At 33.4% G+C, this 25,388-nt stretch overlaps 2 protein-coding genes across 2 annotated transcripts; one reads left to right on the top strand and one right to left on the bottom strand.

Moving 5' to 3' along the window:
- The first annotated feature begins 270 nt into the window (after window positions 1-270).
- Window positions 271-3,935, top strand: LOC100805338 (macrophage migration inhibitory factor homolog). The gene is made up of 2 exons (XM_003516938.5): window positions 271-472; window positions 3,526-3,935. The coding sequence occupies exons 1-2, from the start codon at window positions 362-364 to the stop codon at window positions 3,751-3,753; spliced, it is 339 nt and encodes a 112-aa protein (XP_003516986.1). The 5' UTR covers window positions 271-361; the 3' UTR covers window positions 3,754-3,935.
- A 20,188-nt stretch (window positions 3,936-24,123) lies between these two features.
- On the bottom strand, window positions 24,124-24,880 carry LOC102663312 (uncharacterized). Its single transcript, XM_006573323.4, has one exon. It carries the CDS (start codon window positions 24,824-24,826, stop codon window positions 24,260-24,262), a length of 567 nt encoding a protein of 188 aa, XP_006573386.3. The 5' UTR covers window positions 24,827-24,880; the 3' UTR covers window positions 24,124-24,259.
- Window positions 24,881-25,388: the final 508 nt, after the last annotated feature.

Raw genomic sequence — 25,388 nt, 5'->3', positions numbered from 1 at the left:
ATTAAAAAAATCAGTAAATAAGTGTAATAATATATTCTTAGACTGTATTTTCTTTTAATCTAACACCACTTTTTTTTTATTTGCCAGAATTGAGGAAGTTAGACCAGCTATGGACCAAGTCAACAAAGCACTAATTATTTTTGTTTTTGTGAAACGAAAAAGAAAGGCTATGATGATTGTTGCTGTCCAAGCCAATGGCAATCCATTAGCAATGGGTAGAAACAGTTAAAGTCAGCTTTCCACTATATATATATATATATATATAAGATGGGGTTACAACAAACTCAAGCTTATATAACAAACCCATTAGATTCCCTATAAGAAAGGAGAAGAGTCACAGGAAAAAAGGGGGAAAGATAAGATGCCTTGCCTTTACATCTCCACCAACATTAACTTAGATGGAGTTAACATCGATCCAATCTTTTCTCAAGCAACCACTGCAGTCTCCACAATCATCGGCAAGCCAGAGAAGGTATGCCACACTATTAGCTCTCTTTCTCTCTAATCAGCATTTTTCCAATCACAGCTTATGAGATTTGGTCTCAATTCTCAAGATGTGTGAAAATTCTCTTTTGGGGTATTCTTATTCTTATTCTTTGTTTGGTCAATTGTAAATTTAATGCAAATCGGTTAATGGTTCAACTGTTTAGCTTTATATATACTCCCCCAACTACTCAATCTACTGCAAAAGGAATCTGAATTTTATATGTAAAATTGGACACATCTTTATAAGTTTGACAGATTTTTGCTAACTGTGAATATCCAGAAGTGTGTGCTTTTGATTGCTCTGCAGATGAGAAACTGCCCCCTTTTGCTTTCTGTTGTCTAGTTTGATCAGAGCATCTAGAAACTCAGACAGTAATTATTGATCAATTATTATTGATGGTTACTTTTTACTAACTTACTATTACTAAGTTTCATGCAATTTAGCATAAAATAATCAATTTGATTTCACTATAGCTTATTCATCATTTAAAGAACTTTAGTACTTTCATTGCAATGATAAGAATATTAGGAGAACCACACCAATTAGAGAGTTCAATACTAAATCACATTAGAATTTCATATTTCTAATTTCTAGTGTGGGACTCAACCCTTATCATGTAATTGAATCTTAATATCACCAAACTCCCCAACCTCGGTGAAAAAACTTTGGAGAAAACTACAACACATAAATTTGCTGTTGTAATTGGATAGTCTGAGACCTTATACAAATACCACAATAAAATATTATACTTTCAATGGGGAACTTGAGTCAACGAAAGCTAAGATGATATGACCGTCTTTTAGTTTATTTGTTTTTTTGTCTACAGCGATCACAGGTGTCTTACAACCTCCTGAATCAAAAGATTAATTCCACTCATTTACGTGATTATTGCTAGTCTAAAAATTTTTCATTAGGTAAAAATTAAATACAAATTCTTTCGATAAATAAATTGTTCTCACAGAACAAAATCTTACGCATCAATCAAATGGCTTGTCTTTTAGTTTAATTTATAGTATCAAAACTGATTTAAAATTCGATAAATAGAACTTTGGCTATTATTTTGTTTGACGCAACCTGATAGGATTCGGTGCATAAGGTGAGTCAAACGAACTATTCTGAAAATGAAATAAACAAATGCAATGGGCAATTAAACAAGTTTGTTGAGTAAGGCCGGCAAGTTGGGAGCTTTTCTAGCTTGTAGGGTATAGTGCAGTGTTTTTAGTGCTGTTTGCTATTTTTGAACGCATGTGAAATCAGATCACTAGAATAAAATAATGCCATGGGATATTAAAGACACAATGATGCAATTTATTTATAATTTATTGAACAAAGGGGACAAACCATAATGCAAATGTTGGCATGATTAAGATATGGAAAGTCCAACGAATTGGGTATAAGTACCTAAAAAAGAGCTAAATGCGTTTTTATCTATGAAAATATCATGATTTTTATTTTAGTCTTTGTGTTCAATTTAATAAAATCGTATAATTTCAGTCTTTTATTAAAATTAAAAATATGTCTGATGAAAATTGCATTTTTAAAAAATTAAAGAAATTTGTGATATTTTTTAGAGAACAAATATATTTAAATCATAAATTGGTATTATTTATTTTAAAAAATAATAATTTTATTTTTCATATTTTAAATAAATTGATGAATTTTTCCCTTTTTTATAGAATTTAAGATATTAAGATGAGAGATGAAATTTACTAGTTATCAAAAGTATATATGAAGATGAATATCATTAATTTCAAAATATAAAGACCAAATAGAAAATTAGGTACGATGAATCCTTCTAGATTCTCGTTTCCTATATTATCACGTGTGAAAGAGAAACCAAGGAGGGGTAGTGGAAGAAGTATAGTTGTCTACTTATTGCACTTCAGGAACAGCACAAGCACCTCGATCATCTTTATCTTATTCGATCATGAAGACACGTCGCCAACTATTATCTGTTTGGGAGCCCCACAGTAACCCCACTATATTATTCGTTTGAAACGTTAAGGTGTGAGATCTGATAATTCTTTTCATGTCATAAAAGATGGATGGGATATTTGAGCTAAAGAATAACAGAAACTCCATTTAAAAGAATTGATGATGAGATATGGAAGATTGGAAGATGTCAATAATTAGAAAGATATATGGGCAAATTAAGAAAAAAGAAAAAAAATAAGTATTGAATCTGACAGGGATGGAATATTTAAGGTATAGAAAAAAAAAAAAAAAACTCAACTTAAAAGAATTGACGAGATCATGTGGAAGATGTCAATCACTAGATAGATAGGTAAATTTAGAAAGATAAATAAATAAGTAGAAGTATTGAATCTGATCTTACTTAAATCATGGGCAGGCATTTAGAAAATCACCCTTATACGGAATTTATTTAACTTCCTCAAAATAATTTACAATACTTTATAAGGTTTTTAAATTTGTTTGAGTAAGTTTTTTATCAAATTTATGACATATACAAACTCTCAAGTGATGAGTTATTTAAATATGAACTTATTGAAACTTGAGTTTAATTTATATGTATTATTGGCAAACGAAAATTTATACCAAATTAACAAAAAAATCATAATTAATAAAAAAATGTAACATGATTATTATAAAAGTTAATAAAGTTATAATAATTATCTTACATAATAATATAAAAATTGTTTGATCCAAACACATCTAAACGACTGTTCTGATTTTTGAAAAATTAATACGAAAGGAAAAAAAAAAAAAGGAACCCACTACTTCATGAGTAATTGAACTTACGTATTCATAATCCATTTCCTATAACTTAACTAAATTAACTCTTAGAAACATAATAAGCTCTTTCCGATATATATTTTTATTATTGCAAGTAAAATCTCATGAACCTCAAAGCAACCGACAAAGGGAAGTTATTAAGTCCCAAAATTTAATTTGGATCTTTGTTGCCTTTCATTGTAAATTGAAATAATAGAGTTAGTAATATCAAACTTAAATGTCTTTAATTCTTTGAGCTGAATTGTGACTTAATTAAAGCCTATGTTGTGACTATATATGTGCAGTTTGTGATGGTCATATTGAAGGGGTCTGTGCCAATATCTTTTGAGGGTAATAAAGAACCAGCAGCATATGCTGAGATAGTTTCAATGGGTGGTATAAATTCAGAAGTGAAGAGAAAGCTAATTAATACCCTTGGCACCATATTGCAGTCCAACCTATCTATACCAAGAACAAGATTTTTTCTCAAAGTCTTTGACACAACTGTATTTCGTACAAAATCCAAAATGTAATATACTTGATCTGATTATGGCATCCCACAATATTGTTCCTAGTCAATTGTCGATGAGTTTTAACGTGTGTAATATTGCTACTAATATATGCCCATGTGTTCTTGATTTTGGCACTCAATAAAAAGAATGCCACTTAATATGGTTATGGCAAAAATAAATCCTTTAATTTATTTTCCATTTTTAATTTGGTCTCACAATCTTTATTCCATTTTATGGTATGTTTCGTTCAGAGATAAGAGTAAAGAAAAAGAAAAGAAATTAAAAATAAGAGATTTTTTAGGTTGTTTAATAGAAAAAGAAAAGAAAAAAAAAGGTTAAATGATACACTTTTTATATTAATAAATGATATTTTATTTTCTATAAAAAATGATATTTTGTTCATAATTTCATTATTTAAATATTAAATGGTACAAGAATATAGATGTCCACTCTATTATGTGCTTCATACTTGTTTTTCCTCCCTTTTTTGTTCAATTTGGGTGGATTGTTTTTTTATGAGAGCTTCACCCTTTCTTTTTACATCCTCCCACTTTGTTTACTACACCAAACGAGTGAAATGGTTTTGGAAAACGTGTTTTTTCCATGTCTCATGATTCCTTTCTATATAAATTCACAAAATCAAAGAAAACATTAATTCTCTATGAAAGTTGATTGAGGATTGTAATAACACACTTTTTAATATATTTTTTTAAGATACGCTTTACTATATATAAAATTTATTAAAATTATATAAATAAAAAATTCATTAGGTAATAAGTGAAATCAACAAAAAATTATATATTTTTTTAGTAAATTTCAGTTAATAAAATAAAGTGTGTTCAAAAGACTATATGTTAGAGTATACTTCTTAAGCTGATTTTATTATCATAACTAATGAAATATATTAAGACATGGCATTACACAAGCAATACTATAGGAACAAGAATGGCTAAAAAAGACCAATATTTAGACACATTCAAATCCTCTCCATTAAGTTTTGTGTGCAATCAATATGTAATCAAATCTCAATTATTGATGGGTCAATGAACATGAATTTAAGAATGAGAATGTATGGTTTGTATTTTGGTGTTAGAGAACATGATAAATTTAAAATATCTTTCTAGTGCCGACTCATATTAAAATCATTGTTGAACAATTTTCTTTCTTATACTTATACGAGGTTTCTCGGTGTCGCATCCTATCCTTCTACACTCTTCATCACAAACCTAACTTTCTCTCTCGATCCCTCTTGCCTCCTCCACTCCACAATGAAACTCGTTGCTAACATATATGCAAACACACCCATGACCACCTCACCTTCACCGTGAACCCATACCACCACCTTGAAACTTGTTGCCTCTTGGAAACCACACCACCACCATGACCCTGTAGCTACCACCACCACCTTGCCTCCACCGTCACCCCACTACCTCCATCACAAACCCAAACCACCTTGCCTTCATTGCGACCTCGCCGCCACCACGAACTAAAACCCTACATCTTCGTCCCCTTATTCTCCCTCGAAATACGCTAGATCTCACAGTCGTGACCATAAAAGCATGACAAATCTACCACAATCGATGTTGCTATGATCGTCGTCAAACCTCTGATGTCATGCCACCACTACTTCACCAGCACAACATTGGTAAGTGCATTCTCATCCTTTTCCCATTTCGTTCTCCCTTCTTTTTTATCTCACTGTGTCTCTCTTTGTCATGTCTTTGTCGGTAACTTTGCGACCACATATTGGAGTTGGTGATTTGTGTTGCCTATGCTCAACTCTAATAGTAAATGGTTTCTATTGTTTAAATTGTAGAAGTTTCATGATCTATAATTTTAAATTTTAAAAGACCATGAGCAGAAAGAATAACATCCCTTGGATCATGCATTACTCGTGAATCTCTAAGGGCTTAAAATGTACTTTTGTAACATGCTTTCAAGTAATGGGTTGCCTTTAATCAACAAGGGTTAAAATTACGTCTCCTCTACTCAGTTCACATGATCAACAATTGGAGTAGGGTCTCAATGTTAGCCAACTATAGACGCATTAGGATTTGGTAGACACACAACTCCCTTCTTCTTGTAACACCCCATTTTTCATAAAATAAATTAAAAATGATTTTATTTAAAAATAAATAGAATTTTAGGAAAATAATGAGGTTTTTGTACTTCAATAGATAAGAAGAAATAGTTTTATTTAATAAAATAATGTTTTTAAGGTAAATAAAATAAATATATGTTTTTAGAAAATAAAAAGGAGATTTTATTTATTCATTTGATAGATAATAAAATAAAGTTTCTTTTTATAAAATAAAAAAAATAGACAGAGCAAATAATAGGATGAGACTATCCTAACTATAAATAGAAGCATATTAGGTCAGTTTTACATTTACAATACATCTCTACGCTCTTTATTACTCTCAAATTCGTTTTTCCTATTTCCTTTCCCAAAACCCTCTCTTTTTCCCGCATACACTCAAACTTGTTCCAGTAAAACTACAAACATAGACTAGTTAACCCTTGGATCGCCGTGCAATATGAACACCAGGTTTTAAAATCATATCTTCACATCCCCACCGTTGGGATTTACGTAATAATGTTTATGGTTAGTTTTACATATTAGGTCAGTTTTACATATGAGAGTATCCTAGCTATAAATAGAGACATATTAGGTCAGTTTTACATTTACAATACATCTCTACACTCTTTATTACTCTCAAATTTTTTTTCCTATTTCCTTTCCCAAAACCCTCTCTTTTTCCCCCATACACTCAAACCTATTCCAGTAAAACTACAAACACAGACTCGTTAACCCTTGGATCGTCGTGCAATATGAACACCAGGTTTTAAAATCATATCTTCACATCCCCACCATTGGGATTTACGTAATGATGTCTATGGCGAGAGAAATGTCTCTTTCATGGAGTTCTCTTTTTCTCGCATATACCCAAACTTGTCTCAGTAAAAGTATCATCCTAGACTCTTTAATCGTTGAATCATCATCAAATTTGAGCACCTGGTTCTTATATCATTTTCTCACATCCCCACCGTTGAGATTCACGAAGTAATATCTTTGGTCAAAGAAATGTCCCTCTTACGGAGACAATGAAGAGGCTCCAATCCCTTTTCATTCTCTCTAATGCTTAGAAATCCTAGCAGAGCAACCAGAGGAAAAGCTTGATGAAACTTAGGGAACCTCTAGAGACGCCGCTATCGCTGCTAAACTACACACGTGAGTCCGCTTAAAGGTAAGGGATGACTTTATCGCAATTGGGGTTAAAATGAACATGTGTAGGGCTTCTTAGAGAATCAAATTGGGATTTATTTTTTGATGTTTATTGAATTTTAATTCTACCTTTATGATTATAATTAGGAGATTATTATGCTTCACAGGCCAATTGATGTCCTGATGCGAATATATTGATAAAATTATGTGCTTTTGGTGTTTTCATATTTTTTACCTATGATTTTGATTCATTTGATTTTGATATGATTATGTGAAATTTTTTGAGGGGTTTAATCATATGAACATAACATATTAATATTATTACTGGGTGACATGTATATGATGCATGAGGCGTGATAATGTGTTGTCTTGAGATTATGAGAGTGTGATGAATTGTGTGTAAGTGACAAGTTGAATATGTGTTAAATTATGAGATCGCACATGTATTGAGATGTTGTGTGCATTGAGGTGTGAACTATGAATCGCACAATCGCATGACTGTAAGACCCTCTAAGGGCGACGAATTAATGTGCAACGAGTATTGTGATGGGATCCATTGTGGGTACCCAACGAGTTTGATCACTTTGGCGCGCGACGAGTTAAAATTAATTTGAGAACAATTGAGGAGTCGTGTATTTTGTATAGTTCATATATAGAGTCTATGTTCTAAAATATTTTATGGGTTTGACCTGAATCAGGAGGGAGAGACCCTGACGGACTCTTCGAAGTCTAGGCCTTAGGGAAAAATACACCTGGTTTGAATGTTCCTTTAAGTCTATGCCGATCCCACATGGTTAGAGCATTCTCATAAAATAGCATGACCCTGATTGGTCTCCCAATGATTTTACCTAGTGAAAGTGACCTGACTTACTAGTGTGTGATCTGTCTTGTCATGTACTCCTAGGCGCCCGGCGAGGTTTTCACTGACATGATATCACATTGCATATAAGATTGAGTCTTAGTATATTTGTCGCATAACGCTTGTATATTGATCGATATTGATTGGTTGAGTGATATTGTGTTTTGATCCTTGAGTATGTGAATGATGTAAAAATGTGTGAGACGTGTAGTGTTGAGATGTGATGTCACGTGATAAGTGTTGAAATGACGTGAGTTGTGTTTAAGTAAGTTGTATTTCATTTATACGATATATATATCTATGTTGCTTCGTTTGTCTCTATTAGTTAGGAATGTGATAACTTACTCCATGTGTGTTTTTTGTGTTTGGATCCTGTGATGATCTCAAACTTTGTGTTCATGGGAGCAGATAATTAGGTGGATGGCTATGGAGAACCTCCTGCTAGAGGACACTGGAACATAATGCTCTGATAGGATGTGACATTGGGACATAGATTTTTGTATTATTTGCATAATGTTCTGAACATGTTACTTTATGTTATTCTGTTGCCTAACTTGTTTCCTTTTGTAAAAAAATTGGATGGCCTTGTTTTGGGTCAGAGATGTTTTCATACCCTTGTTTGATAAGTTTTTAATTTGGTGATTAACACAAACGTAAACCTTTTACCCATGTGAACTCCTTTATGTTTATTGAATAAAATCATTTTAATTAATTTCACATTTTCATGTTAGGTCAATCTCTCTCTATCATATATATAAATGTTTTAACCGAGATCCCAACTCATCAAATCATATTTGATTGAGTATGCAGATAATTAATTAAATCATATGTAATATGTAATCAATTATCTTTTACGTATTGCATCTCATTTAATCATAACTCATTTATTTGTTTGTTAATTAATTAAATCACATTTAATTTATTCAACTGCTCCAACTTATTACTCTATGTGTGTGATCCTATAGGCTTCCACTAGTCTGACAATAATATTATCTTTATAACATTATAGATAGTGATTAAAATCTAGCAGTGCTTCATTGTCACCCAGCCTATGAGATAATTGTTGGTTTAGCTAGTCAACAAGTGTACCGAGTCGTACAAGTAATATAAAACGGTAAGACCAAGTATTGTATCCTCAAGGAATTTGTTTCACTCAGACATTGTACATCCAATATGCAAACATTTGTATGGAATAAAAGCAAGTAAATATTAAGTTGAGTCCTATACTAAAGTCTATTTGAATATAAAATAAATATCTAGAATTTTGGAAGTAAAAAGCATTGGGTTATTCTAATGAATTTCTCTTGATGTTAATGTGTATTTTTCTCTATTTAACGTTATCCTAGTATTCTTATGCTGAGAAACTACTCAAACCAAGATCCCTCTAGTGAATAAGCCTAACTCTCTTTAAACTTCGTCCTTGATCCCTCAACAAACTTAGTCTAAAAGAATTGCATTAAGTCTACAACATAATATGAACTAGATCACTATACTCCATTCCTAGACATACAGATTTCTAGCTTGCTCTACCAAGTTCTAAGGCTTTAAAGCATTTTCCAATGCTAAAAATCCTAACTATACATACAAATGGGTGATCAAGCCATAAGTATGTAAAATAAGCATAGTTAGAAGCAATGAACCCATAAAAATAACATTAAATAGATAGTGAAAGAGTGTTACATCAAGGTTTCAGCAGAACTCCCCAACCAAGAAGCTTAGCCTTCCATTACAAGTAATGCAATCTCTCAATACAAGGAAGGAATAGTTTTGAGTGAAAGAAAATGGTAAAAGATAGTTGAGGATGTCTCCTGCAACCTCTAAACCCTAGACTTCACTCCTTCTAACCTGAGCTCTCTCAGTTGCCTTCCTTCTGTCTTCTCAACTTCCTCTTTGCGCTCTTTCCAACTCTTCCTTTTATTTTCACCAACTTCATTGTTTTAAAGGCTCTTGGACCTTTCAGCTTCTGAAGGCTCGCTTAGCGAGACTAACTCGCTAAACAAGAGTAAGTGAATTTTGGCTTAGCGAGACTGGGCGCGCTAAGCGCGAGAAGAGACAATGACCTCGCTGGGTGGGCGGGCTGCACGCTAGGCGAGCACATCTCTAAATGATCCTCTTCTAGGGTTTCCCAACCCGCTAAGCAAGTTGTATGCCTTGCTTAGCAGAAGCCACTCGCTGAGCGGATCTGGCTCACTGAGCGAGTCATCAGCTACTTGAACCTTCTCTTCTTTGGCCTGAAACTGAGTTGGATTCAACATTAATTCATAGAATGGGAGTATCTACTCACAAAATCACACTAAACAGAAAAATATGTACAATTCCTACAAAAGAACCATAATTTGGAGGTAAAGTGCTATTTCCACACAAATATTCAACATAAAACTAACTCCTGAATAGCGACTAACAATAATCGGTTATTCGATTTCAACCTTATCACTACCATTTCCACAGTGTAGCCTTAATCCCTTTATTGAAATGTTTTGATTCAACACGAGACATAAGAGTGTCATCTTCATTATGTTTCATCATTTATTTCTCGATACCCAAGTAGACATCTAAATACAAATTGATTCAATATCTTATGTCACTTCATTTGTGTGTGACCACACATATTGTACGTCTCACTCTATCGAGAGGCTTTTGAACATAACTCTTGTTATGAGGGAGGGACGAATCCTATTTACATCACTTACATCCCTTAACATGATTCATTACAGGCCCAATTACTACATTTATAATCACCTTATTACATATGATGTTTGATAACAATAAAGCCTACAACTTCTACATGTAGGAGTTATACTGACTTCAAGTATAACAATTACTATCATATAATGGTTGTCATGAGAAGCGCTTATGGCACTTACATAACTATTATGGAGTCTTCTCATAGTGGGTCAATCTAGTATAAATATTACTCCTAATATTTACACTTGTATATGTCATCTTAATATCTCATATCTATTACCTGTGAGATGTGGTCATCTTGTTGCTCACACAATAGTTTCAATGTATTATTGTTGTTTTGGTTGACAATAATGCTTGATTTCATACACTTTAAGAATCATGTTCTATTATTCAATGAATCTCACATCATCGAACACTCAGCCTATTCTAAGGACATTAATATATAATACAACAAATAATAAATAATTGAAATGCCTCATGTTATGTAAAATATATAAATTAAAGGCATGATACAAATGTAGCATAAAAAGGATTGGTCACTAGGGTTCACTCCAACAAAAAATTTGTGTGATTCGATCTATTTAAATGTTTGTTATTGTCTAACTTCTATCTATTTTAAAACATACTTGATTTTTTTAATATGTGGTTTGCTTGAGATATTGATTTTTAAATTAAAAACCTTCATTGTTTAATATTTGTTTGGTTGGTTTCAATTTAGTAATGATATATTACTTCCATGCTTGGCTTTGCAATTACTCTGTAAATTTTATGGTTGTCATGTACAATGTGATTTAGGTATGTTTTTCATGTGATTTGGTGCTTAAAAGTGCCTATTTTTGTATAATGCCTAAATATTGTGCTTTTTTTTTTATCTTGTGTGATATTAAAAAATGTGGTGTTAAGGGATTTTTTTGGGTCCTGCTTATAGGGATTGTAATTAAAAAAAGATAATGATATATTGCTTCCAAGCTTGACTTTGTGATTGCTTTGTAAATTTTATGTTGGTCATGCACAATGTGATTTAGGTGTGCTTTTCGTGTGATTTGGTGCTTAATTAAAAGTGTCTTTCTTTTTTAATGCCTAAACACTGTGCTTATTTTTTATCTTATGTGAGCAAAAAATGTGGTGTTAGGGATTATTTTTTTTGGGTACTGCCTGTGGGAAATATTGTAATTAAAAAAAGGAGAATGAATTTATCATGTATAAGGTGGAATAAGCAGGGTGCTAAACAATACGCAATCGAAAAAAATTACTAAGGAGAAATGACAGTTTTTCCTTGGTATTATTTTTCTTCATATCGTTTATGACATGCTTATTTTTACCTTATCTGTGATGAACTCATTCAAAAAACTAGATCAAGCTTCAGAGGTCGAGAAAGAGCTATCGTGATAGTTAAACAACATTGTGATTTGAGGAAAACCCTAAATGGGACATAACACCAAAAAAGTCAATTGTAGCTCTATAAGAGTCCAAAAACAAAATTTTGGTTTTTCATGTTTTACTTGTTCTTTGTGTATCATTTTGACATCACAAGTTGATTTTGATGTATGTGTTAAAGGGGATGTGAAGGGATTCATATGATTGGTAATTCATTAAGTGATAAATATGATATTGGTGACAAGTGGGATAGATGTTTGCACTTTGACCAAGCACTAGCTTCTTCCATATCTTTAATTGTCATTAACACCATTTCGTGTAACCTAATGAGTTATTACCTTTGATTCCATTCTTTTTGTCTTTGACACTTACACCAAGGCCAACTTGTGTTGGCTAAATTGCACACCGTGACCATGTTAAGAATGACAGACCAAAAATTTGATTTTGAAACTTTTAGAGCTAAAACTGATTTTTTAAAGTGCTAAATGTCATTTAAGGCTTTCCTCGCATTACAATATTGTTTTCATCTATCCTTATAGATCTTTCTTGGTTTCCAAAGCTTGATCTAGATTTTGGAATAAGCTCATCATAGATAAGATGAAAATAAGTATGCCATAAACAATATGTAGCAAAAAATTATTGAGGAGAAACTTAGTCATTTATCCTTAATAAACTTTTTGTTGCATATTATTTAGCGTTATCCTTATTTATACATTGTACATGATAAATTCATTTCTTTTTTAGTAACATGATCCATCTTCAAAAGACAGCCTACGAAGAACCATGCTAATAGATGAAACCCTCTGACGCCATTTACTTTGCTACCATTTGATTTCAACCTTAGCATTGGCAAGTATGTTGTTTCTCTATCTACTTCTTATGAATATATTTGATTGTGGCAATTGCTAACTACAAAACTTTATTTCAAATTTAAAAAAAAAATTGATTTCAAGACATTCCCTCCACGACAAATTTTTGCTCCTAATTCAAATAGTCTGATCTTCGAGAATTTTCCTACAAATAGAAAGATTTATCCTCCTAGAACTAACATTTGTAGAAGTAGAGAAGCAGAGAAGTTGCATCTGCTGACATGCCTTTCTCCACTTCTTTCACTACTAGAAAGAATGGTTTTAACATCGCTACGTTAACATCGGTTTTTGATAAAATCAATGTTAACAAAAATGTGGTGGAATAATCATAAATAATGTTAGTTTGTTGACATCAGTTTTTGGAAAAAACCGATGTTAATGTGGAGATTGTTATCATCAGTTTTTAAAAAACTGATGTTGTGCTTTGATGTTAATGTTGATTTTCATAAAAATTGACGTTGTGTTTGTCCTATTTAGAATCTATTTTACCACTTCTCACGCTCACTCTCACTCTCTCAGTCCGTGTTGCTTCACTTTTGCTCAAATCCTTACTCTCACTCTCTCTGTTTACGACCTCAAATCCTCACTCTCATTCTCACTGTCACTCTCCATGGCAGCCGTTCAACTGTTGCAGCTAGGTCACGACCTCAAATCCTTAACTCCGCGACAGCGACAAGGGCACGAAAGGTTAGTCAAGTCTTTCTCTACTTTCTTCTCCTTCTCGCGCTGCCATTTGAAATCCCTGACCCAAATCGTTTCCTTTCTCCTCATCCTTCGTTGATACTTGTTTTGCTTTCCACATTGTTATTTATATTGATGAAGGAACCAATCTTGGTGAAAATGTGCAAGATATATGCCATGGTTAGTTTTGTGAAATTAAGTTTCTTACAAAGTGTTTCAAAAAATGTCTACCTTCAAGTTGTTGTTCGAAGGTTGTTCTCTGGCTAGATTGCCTTCCTTCGACCCTGAGTTGATTTGGGAGGTTTTGGTCATTTAATTAGTTAATAATGTATTCTTTTCTTAGGTTACTACTTATCAGTGTTACTTCTAGCGAGTGCTCATGTCATGTATATATGAAAAATATATATTATTAGTGTGATCTTGTTTTATTTATCGGAATGGGAAGAGGTCCTTTAGCGTATGCCTATGGTTTCAGCCTTGGTTTTTTGCTCAAGCCTTGCTTCAGGGATTTTCCTATTGCACTTGTTGTCAATTGTGAAAGAGTTCTCCCTCTATTATTAATTTTTCCTATTCACAACACTTCTTGTGTATGCAACTGCAATTTCATTTTGATAAGAGGGGTTTGGTGCCTTGGTTTTATATCTTGGGAGGGAAAGGTTATCTTGAATTGTATTTGGGATATGATACTCCTTGTACCTAACTAAATAAAATCTGTTTTTGCTAATAAAATAAATAAATTTATTAATTCTATTTGGGATATATGCCATGGTCACTTGTTTTGTTTTTTCTTTTCTTCAAGTTGTCCTTTTTCTAATTTGTATCCATGTTCGTCTTTATCCACATTGGTTTTCTATTTTCCTCTACCATGTTATATTTATAGTCATATTTGTGTTGTCTAACTATGTAAACGCTTTTGGCTATAAACTAATTAACATGTGTTTTAATGGTCATAATTTATAGACAATTTCGTTTTGTTGTTTGCATCGTGATCACGACATTCATTGTTGGAGATTGTTAGTGACCATCATCATAGGTACAAATGTCTTTCATACTCTTTTTAGGCTTTTATTTGTTATGAATGCATTTATAACTTGTATTATGTGATTAATGACTATTGCATTATATACAAGTTATGTTCATTGTGAGTGAACCTTAGTTTCCCGTTCGAGATTCAATACAATGATTCTTCTAGGCAGTTCGATTAATCATTGTATTGAATCTTTAACTGTTCATTTGGACAGTTTGGGAAAGGTCATTTTTTTATAGTAGATTCATATGTATAGGTTAAGTCTCTTTTCTTAAATTTGATGAGATTTCAATATAATGCATTTCACATTGTTCTCTGAGTGCATACTTGATTATGGTGGAATTCATGTTACCACTTTCATGGCGTGTACTTGGAGATCAATGTGAAATATTGCTGAAATTTTATCAAATTTAAGAAAAGAGACTTAACCTTTACGTATGAATCAACTATAAAAAAATGTCTTCTTGAATGGGATATGGTCACACCTTTAATGAAAAAGTAAGATTTTCATGCATGGAATAATTTTGTGAGTATCACAGAGTTATTAATTAGATGGATCAAAGTTCGATGAATGCAAGTCTCATGAGCCTAACGTATGAGGAAGGCGTTGAATAGTTCTTGGAATTTGCCTCCAAAAGAAGTTGGTCGAAGGAGGATGGAAAATATTTCTATCCTTGTATAAACTGTTTGAATGGGAGACGACAAGTACTAGACGAAATATGGGAACATGTTCTGTGTGATGGGATTAAGAAGAATTATACAACATGGATATGACATGGTGAATTGACAGACATGCAGAGGGGTCCCAAATTGAACCGCTTGATGTAGAAATGGGAGATCAATTAGAAGATATGATTTGTGATCTTGGACAAGAGTCTTTTCAACAAGCACATATCCCTATGTATAATACATTGGAAAGTGATTTAAACAAGCCTTTGTATCCAAGGTGCAAGTAGTCTTTGACGTTATTGTCAGCGGTGTTAAGTTTGGTTAATGTCAAGGCCAGATATGAGTGGAGTGACAAAAGCTTCACTTCACTATTTCCGGTAATGCAAGATATGCTTCTAGAGGAAAACATATTGCCAAAAAGTTACTATTAGGCAAAGAAGATATTGTGTCTGATGGGTATAGAGTGTTAGAAAATTCATGCACGCCCTAATTATTGCATACTATATAGACATGAGTTTGAAGAAATGGATAAATGCCTCAGGTGTGGGGTATCACGATACAAAGTGAAGGATGATGACGAGTGTAACAATGACAAAAGCATAAAGAAAGGTCCTTCATCGAAGGTGTTATGGTATCTTCTAATCATTCCAAGGTTTAAATGTCTATTTGATAATGGAGATGGCAGTAAAGACCCTACATGGCATGTAGATGGGAGAAACTATGATGGAATGCTCCGCCATCTGGTTGATTCCTCCCAATGGAAGAAGATTGATCATTTGAATCTAGATTTTGACAAAGAGGCAAGAAATCTTAGGCTTGGACTTGCCACTAATGAAATGAATCACTATGGCAGTTTAAGCACTCAACACAGTTCGTGGCCTGTTTTACTAGTAATTTACGACATGCCTCCTTGGTTGTGCATAAAGCGAAAATACATGATGTTGTCTATGATGATATCGGGCCAAAGATAGCCAGGAAATGACATCGATGTTTATCTCAGTCCCTTGATCGAAGACTTGACAAAGTTGTGGGACGAGGGGGTTGTAGTGTTTGAAGGGTATCAAAATGAGATATTCAAGTTGCATGCAACGCTATTTATACCATTAATGACTTTTCAGCATACGGGAATTTGAGTGGATACAGTGTTAAGAGTCAGTGCATGCCCTATCCGTGAAGAAGACATAAGTTATGTACAATTGAAACATGGAAGAAAAATAGTATACACTTAACATCAACGTCTTCTAAAACCTTATCACCCTTACTAGCAATTGAAAAAACTTTTAATGGAAGTCAAGAGCATGAAAGTGCACCAATACCATTAACTAGTCAACAGGTTCTTAAGCGGGTTGAGGACATCAATACTATATTTGGAAAGACCCAAAAGAAGCTGACAGGTAAAACTTGCCTATGGAAAAAGAGGTCAATATTGTTTGATCTTCCATACTGGTTTAATTTAGACGTTAGACATTATATCGATGTTATGCATGCAGAGAAAGATGTGTGTGATAGTGTCATTGACACGCTTCTTAAAATTCAAGGCAAGACAAATGATGGTTTGAATACTCGTTAAGATCTAGCTGAGATAGGTATACGTCACCAGTTAAACCTAAGGTCTAACGGTAAGCAAATATACTTGCCTTCAGCATGTCATACTTTTTCAAGAAAGGAGAAGACAAGTTTGTGTTAGTGTCTGTGTCGTGTCAAAGTGCCACAGGGATACTCTTCAAATATTAAAAGTCTTGTGCAATTGAAAAATCTGAAATTAGTTGGCTTAAAGTATCATGATTACCACGTCTTGATGCAATAACTATTAGTTGTGGCGATTCAAGACATTTTGCTTAACAAAGTGAGGCATGTCGCCTATGCTTTTTCATCAATGCCATTTGTAGCAAATTCATTGACCCTGTAAAGTTAGATGACTTGGAAAATGAGGTTGTTATTATCTTGTGTCAGTTGGAGATGTATTTTCGTTCTTCATATTTCGACATCATGATTCACTTAATTGTTCATTTGGTAAGGGAAATTAAATTGTGTGGTCCCATTTATTTACGGTGGATGTACCCGGTTGAGTGATACATGAAGATCTTAAAAGGATATATAAAGAATCTATGTCATCCTGAAGCATCCATTGTTGAAAGGTACATTGCAAAAGAAGCTATTGAATTTTGTTCAGAGTAGATTGAAAAGGTAAAACCAGTTGGGCTTCCCGAGTCTCGGCATGACGAGAGAGTGAGAAGTAAGGGTTCATGAGGGTTGCATGTTATAACTCCAAGTCTAGATGAATTGCAAGAAGCTCATTTGCATATACTGAATAACAGTAATGAAGTTATGCCATACATAGTTCGTCACGAAGCCTTAGTCAAGAAAAATAACCCAAAAATGATCGAGAATAAGGTGTTGAAAGAACATAACAAGACTTTCCTAAATTGGTTTAAAGATACAATCTTTGGTGATGATAATCCTTTTGAAACGTTAAGAAAGTTAGCAGATGAGCCTAAAAGAAATGTTAGAACTTGGCAGGGATACGATATTAAGAAGTATTCATTCTACACTGAATCATAAGACGACAAGAGTACAATGGAAAACAGTGGGGTTAGTCTTACGGTTGAATCCCAACATTTTGCTATTGTACATGATAACTATCTCCATCTGACGTTCGTGCCTTACTTTGGAGTCATTGAAGAAATCTTGGAGCTTAATTATGTTAAATTAATTGTGTGTGTTTTCAAGTGTAAGTGGGTTGATAGTAATATCGGTGTGTGAATCGATGATTTAGGATTTACTTTGGCAATTCTGAAGAAACTAACTTATCAAAATGAGCCTTTCATCGTGGCAGAACAAGCTAAACATGTGTTTTATGTTCAAGATCCTTGTGTTGAAAGGTGGTCAGTGGTTCTACACGGAAAAAACATTGGTCTTAATCTTGAAGATGATGATTCAACCCTTGATACTTTTCTTACTCCTTTCTCCACACAAATGCCTAATGTCAATGGAGAAGAAGTTGAATATGTCCATGCAAATCGTAATGATCATGATGAAGGAGAATTAATTAACATCTTATAATGTGATCTTTTTTATATTTACTTATTTCTATATTTTCAATTACATAACTTATTGTACTTTTGAGTTTAGTTTAATTATTGTTATTTTTTAACAGGCACATGACTACACCACCGCACCTTCGTTGTCTACGCCGAAGAAGACTAGAAAAGCAACACAGCTCATATTATTGGCTACCAGACTTGTTAGGATCGAGAGACTAGTGGTTCATATGGATCCTGCCACTGGGAAACTTGATGGTCCCCACAGAAAGAAATTAATGACGTATTTGGGGATCGTCACTGGAGAAAAGATGGATGTTACATTTGTTAACTAGAAACAAGTTCCTGCAGCTCAGAGGAATTTGATTTGGGAGGACGTTCAGGTATTTGAATTAAATGTTGAATGTTATTGTAATTGGTTGTACTAAAAATCTTATAATGTTATATGTTATTGACAAACTATTAAATGTATTTTTTGTATCATAGGCTGAATTTGATATTCCAAAAGCATCCGACCAAAGGACGGAGAAGAAAATCCTTAAGACAATAGAGGAGTGATGGAGGTAGTTTAAGTCAGATTTGACCTCCAAATGGGCTCTTGCATAAGGCAAGGAGGATGACAATGACACTGTCTATGAGAAGTACGATATTAGCAAAGAAAAGTGGAACCGATTTTATTAGAGTCGTAGAGACCCTTCATGGGAGGTTAGTTGACTTGCATTGTTAATGAATTTGACAATTATGCATTATTTTCAAGTGCATTTTCTTGACAAGTTTTTGTCTAATTGTGATAGGATGTTAGAAAGAAACCTCAAGCCATCCAAGAACTAAACACTGCCCCTGACGTGTTGTCTCGTAAGGGTTATGATTTAATAGAAGAAAAGTTAATGGAGGAAAAACAAAAAAAAAATGATTGGAGCAAGCAACTCAATTTGGGAGCACAGAAACAATCTTTGATTCTCCATTTCCCATTAGACAACACATGAAGTGAAAGATGACTCGCACAAAAAATTTTGGAGAAATGACATCTGAGGTGGCACGCGAAATTGCAGATAGGATTGTAAGTTATTTTTTATTTCAATGGTCAATTTTTATAATAACAATAGTAGTCTGCACACTCATGTGGTATTTTGTTAACTACAGGATTCCCTTGAAGAGCAGTTAGCATAGAGCAACTTTTTCGCCCATGGACGTTACGATGTATTAATTGCTGCCATTGGGCGACCAGAGCACTATAGCCGTGTCCGTGCTGCTGGAGCCGATTCATGATCAAACAATACTTTGGATTGACTTCAACAAGCTTCTATATGTCTACATTGATCATCCCCGAAGAGCTGCATTGATTGATAGAAAATATTACGAAGCAGCTAACACAGAAAATCAAGGATGAGTTGGAGTAGCCGATCATTGAAAAAGTGACTTGACAACTAATGTTGTCCTTCAGCCAGATACAGTCCCAAAGTTAGACCCAGGTGCAATCCAGGTAGTTGTACTACCTCCTAAGCTTAAGGCTGGTCCTTCTATTACCCGTGTCAGCATAAAGGGAAGCTTTGTCGATCCCTAAGGGCAGGACCCAAAAATGGGTGAATCAGAAAAATGTGGGTTGTATGTTGATGACAATCCTCCCTGCCTGGTTGCCCTTGGAAGAGTTTATGAGGGGTCGACAACTGTCCACAATGTCCCTTTAGGAAATGATCAAGTGAAGGTCAATGTTGAGGAAGTTTGAGATGTTGATGCTCAAATCCCTATACCCACTCAAGAGATTCAGTTAGTGAGGCAGACCGTTAACACCTTCCTTGCTTGGCCGACCCATCTTGTACAACCTTTTTCAGAACAAGTATTTCCTTTTGTTGTGTTTGTTATTATTAAAAAAGTATTTGTTACAAATAAAGTGTTCACTGTCATTGATTTATTTTTATTAACTGTTTAGGATAAACAAAGAACCGTGGGACTGTCGAAACCTGTAGATAGACTAGAACTTGAGGACTATCCCTTATACCAGTTGGCATTGACAATCCTATAGCTTTTCCTCAAGCCTATGCAGATGTCGTGGGATTCAACTGTGTTTAGGGTGTATAATGTGACAACCCCTTATACATAAAGCATGAAGATCTTTTTGAAATAACACACGATGGTCAATGTCTCTATATTTATGTTATACAAATGTGGATTTTGTAAGTCACTTTACATTATAGTCCATTACATAACGTGGTTTCTTCTCTGTGTATGGTTTTCTTGAACCACAATCCATATAGAGATCTGAGCAGTCACAATTTGAATCCAAGGATTATATTAAGAAATGGATGTAGAATTCACAAAGAGATGTCTACCTAGGAACCTACTTGAATGGGTAAGTAAAACTAAACAAATCAACTTAAAAACAGATGTTGAAAGTCGAAAACAACCAATGTTAAAAGCCTATTTGCTAGTAGTACTTGGATTTACAACAGTTGATGGATCTTGAATGTACCTTCAATGTTGTTCTTCCATGGGATCATTCTAAGTCTGACGTAACCTTCTAGACTGAAGACATTTTTGTTGGAGGAACTTAAAGAGAGTCTAAATTTTTCAGATTGGGAACTATTAGACTATGGGCCAAAATTGAGAATGAAGTTATCTGCATATAGAGAATAGATTAGATCAAGGCAAGCTTCTTTTCGAAGAATCCAAAAGTTCAACACTCAAATGCCTTTCATGCTAGGTCATAATTCTCTTGCCTGGCCATTCCCGAAACTCGCCTTCAAATTTATGTTGATAAGCCTATCTTATATAAGAAGATCCAATGCTACAAGGGCAAAGAATTACTGCTTGAAGATAAAGAAGATGTTGACCCTGTATGTTTTGTAAAAGTTTGAATTAATCATTTGTTCAAACATAAGCTTGAAGCGCTCAAACACAAATTTGAGCTCACAACCCTGGATGGTAATGCCATGAAGAGATTCTATAGACTGTAGGCATGCTGCTCTAGATTGGAACCAGAGGAGAAACCACGTGTTAATGCTTTCCATCATAACGTTTGGAATTTTTATCAGACTCTAAACCACTCCTACTTCACTCAAGAAACTCCCCTCAAGATGATATGCACATGGCAAAAGGATTTCTATGTCACGTCTAATTGCACCTTCTCTTCTATGGTGTTATTGTCCTTCTCCAGATTATTCTTCACACATCATGTGGAACCCATCATTGAAGAAGTTGAATCTGATATTGACGCTGCGTCTGACTCCCTAGTTGTTCAAGTGTAGGATCCTCCACCATCACGAGTCTATGTTCAACTGCTTGAAAAGGAACTCGTCAAAACCAAAGAGGCATTTTCTCAAGCCTTGAAGGATCATGCCCATGCTGAGAAGGAGGCTCACAAATGGTACTTGAACAGTGACTTTTTCTACAAGAAGGCCACCAGCTAGAAGCCTCCTCACTCTCCAACGCCTCCAAGTAGTCCTATTACTCTCACCTCTAAGTCTGAGGACTCTGCTAATAAGTTCCTTGGGAAGCTTGATGAAGAAGCTGAAAACAAAAAGGGGAGAAAAAGTAAAAAGTTGATGCTCCACATCATTTAAGGGGGAGTGATAAAGTTTGAAGAAAGTGTCCTTTCAAGGGAGCTCCTATGGTGAATTTAGACCATAATTTTTATTATGTACTCAAAACACATTTTCTTGATGTGAAAATCTTTACATGAATTAAAAAAAAACATTTTTTTATACTTGTTCAGACTTTGCCTCAAAGTCTTATGATGTTTTATGGTTTATTTATTTTATATATCCTTACATCTGATAAGATTGACTAATGTTTTTAATGATATATCTTATAAGTATGCACTTATCTTTTACATTTGTATTTGTTGGACATCATAAAAAAAAGGGAGATTGTTGAATCAAAAGGACATTTACGTCTTAAAAATGAATCATGATCCTTAGTTATTTTCATTAAATGTAAACAAATACAAAGGTTAAAAGCTATGTGTTATGTGTCTAATATTTTGTATTTGATAAAATCTACGTCTGATGTTTTAGACGACAAACAGATAGAGTCATAATTTGATACAACATGTGTGATGGTATTTAAGACCTCATTTAACACCCTATGTCTGAGATTTTCTTTGCAATGAAGAAGAAATGAAGTCAAGATCTGAACTTCCTCAATCATCATCAAAAGAAGAGATCTACTATGCAAGACCTATTCTAACACAAAGAAGTGATTACCTTCTGCAATTCTCTAACATAGAAGCATTGAAGAGAGGACTTTCTGCATAAGGAAGGACGTGCATTTAATCCTAGCATTAAATGCTCCTAACAACCATTTCATTAGACGAAGATCAAGTGAAGATATCTATCCATTTTGAGACAACGAATACTTGAAGAAGAGACCTATATAAGCCAGAAGATTTGAAGACTAAACATACAATCTTGTGCTAAAAAACATTCATCATTATTTTTGTAAAAAGCTTTCAGTATATTCTTGTAAAGTTAGGAAAAAAAACTCTCAAAACACCTTGAACACATAGAGAGAAAAAAAACTAAACACTGATTTGCATATATGTCTGTAAGATGATTCTAGTTTTAGTGTCTGAGCAATCTTTATCCACAAATTTATTCCTATTTGTTTAGAGCCAGTGGTGGCTTGGTAGGATAAAGAATACGAGGTGTTAATCAAGCTTGGGATAGAGCTTGATTTGTAGAGCTAGAAGTGATCGTGACACAATACTTGTAACTTATGAGAAGTTAATGGATCTTGGTGGTTTGCCAAGAATTGGACGTAGTCTGAGTGGTAGAGACGAACTAGTAAAACTATTTTTGTTTGATATTTTCTTGTTCTTTCTCTGTTTTTAAGTGACCTAGGGTTTGAATTGGTTTTTAGGCTTTTGAAAACTTGTTGTGCTTTTCGAACTTGTCTTTTTCATTGCCTGAGTGTGTTTCTCATGAAATTTTTTATCTGTTTTATAAGGTTTCCTTTTCAAATGAAAAACTTTGTTGGACTACGAAAAGGTTCAAAATTTCACTAAAATCACAATTCAACCTCCCTTTATTGTTATATTTGCCTTTACAAAATTTGAATCGAATTGTTTGTATTTTAAGAAAAGTATAAAGGAAATAATTGTACTAGAAGAAGCCACATGTCAAAAAGAGAATAAGACAAATGACAATGTTCTAAGATTAACTCACAAATGTAAAGTACATTGATTGATATTGATGTTAATTTATATTTTTTAACTACTCCAATAAATAATTTTACTAAATACTTATGATTTATCAAGCTAACTTAAATTATTTCAGCTTTCAACGATCACGTGACTTTTTAACTTACAACCATTCTTCAACTTTCAATTAATTTTTCAGTTAGTCTTATCGAACATAGTCATAATACTTTTTCTTTTATAAATATAAATATTAAACAAAAATCAATTTCAATTGATTATATAAAAGATATTTTAACATACTATTCATTAATGACACTATTAAAATTCATTATCATTCCTACAATAACTAATATTATTTGCTATGGTAAAAACTAATAAATGATTATTTAAAACTTACATCCTATTAAATGTCTCACTAATTAATATGATTTATTAAAAAAAAAATCACTAAAAATGAATGGTCTAAAGTGTCCATATTTTGGATGGGAGAAATTGCCCCAAAACTTTTTTTCTTTATAAAGAGGACATATTATATCCGAATGATCATGATAATTATTAGGGGGGTGTATTGGATTGGGATTTTGAGAGAATATTTTGACAAAAACAATCTTGAAGATTTTAAAAGATTATGTGAGATTGTATTGATTTTGTGGGATTTTAAAAGATTTTTTTTAAAAGACTTTTTACAATCAGGATTCTTAACCCAAGATTTTAATGGATTTCTAACACAGATTTTTAAGATTTCAAAGTACTTTATGGATTTTTAAGATTTTGAAAGATTAATACATTTTAAACAAAAAAATAACGGAAGTTACAAAAGTGAATGAAAAAGATGATAAATAAATTATAATGTTTGAATAAAGAAAATAAAAACGATAGAAATTTTAAACCTTTTAATAACAAAGTCATTATTGCCTAAAAAAATAATAACAAAGTGATTCTCACTTCATGTTCGCCTAATTATTAGCATTTCTCCACATATCTGAACCTATATTAGTCCTCCATATATTAGCATCTTCTCGTTTCTGCTCTTGTGTTTGAACAATGGGTTCATGATCATTGTCTTCGTAATTTGGTAACACTGAAGATGAAGATGAAGACTCGTCAGTAGGTTCCACTGGAAATTCATCAGAACGACATTCTTTGCGAAGAAAATTATGAAGTGCTGCACATGCCAACACAAGCTCTGCTTGTGTTTTAAATAGAAATGGAGGTGCGGACTTAAAAATTGTGAACCGCGATTTAAAAATACCAAATATCCTCTCAATCACATTCCTTAAGGATGCATGCCGAAGATTAAATAATTCCTTTTCATTTTCAGGGTCATTACCGTGACCTGCAAAATCTTGTAGATGATATCGTACACCTCGATATGGGGCTAAAAATTTGCGTCGATTAGGAAATCCACAATCCACCAGATAATACTTACCTTGGGGCACTTTAAGTCCATTCTTCCTTGCCAAAGCATCACTTAACACCTTGGAATCATGTGCTGAACCCTCCCACCCGCTAAGAACGTACATGAATTCCAAATCAAAGTTACAAGCAGCTAATACATTTTGTGATATATTTCCATGACGATCACGATAACTACTTACATCTCGTCCTTTTACTGATGCGGGAATATGTGTACCATCAATAGCTCCAATGCAATCCTAAAGTGTGTGTATCAATAATCATAAATATTATTATAATAATCACAATTATAATTATAATTTTGTTATAATTAGATAATGATCACATACCTTAAAATAAGGATAAAACCTTGTGCTTTCCCTTATTTTTGCAGGCACAGTTGAGCCTGGTCTAACCATTAAATCAGGTGCTAATGAGTTCAGAGCTTTCAAAATCTTGTGAAAATTTTCACTTGTAGCAAATTGTGATCGACCAAATGTATTGCGGATTACACAATATCGAGTGTTATGGCCGACAATCTGTAGGAATGATGCAAGCATTTCTTCAACACAAATAAATCTTGTATCCTCCAAAGGTGTTTTTTCTCTTATAATCGTGCACAACTTTCGAAATACATCAGGATACATCCTATATACTTGTCGAAAGATTGCAGGATCATCGTTTAATGCT

This window comes from Glycine max, chromosome 1, assembly GCF_000004515.6.
Source record: "Glycine max cultivar Williams 82 chromosome 1, Glycine_max_v4.0, whole genome shotgun sequence".
Taxonomy (NCBI): domain Eukaryota; kingdom Viridiplantae; phylum Streptophyta; class Magnoliopsida; order Fabales; family Fabaceae; genus Glycine; species Glycine max.
This window is presented reverse-complemented; position numbering and strand designations above follow the sequence as displayed.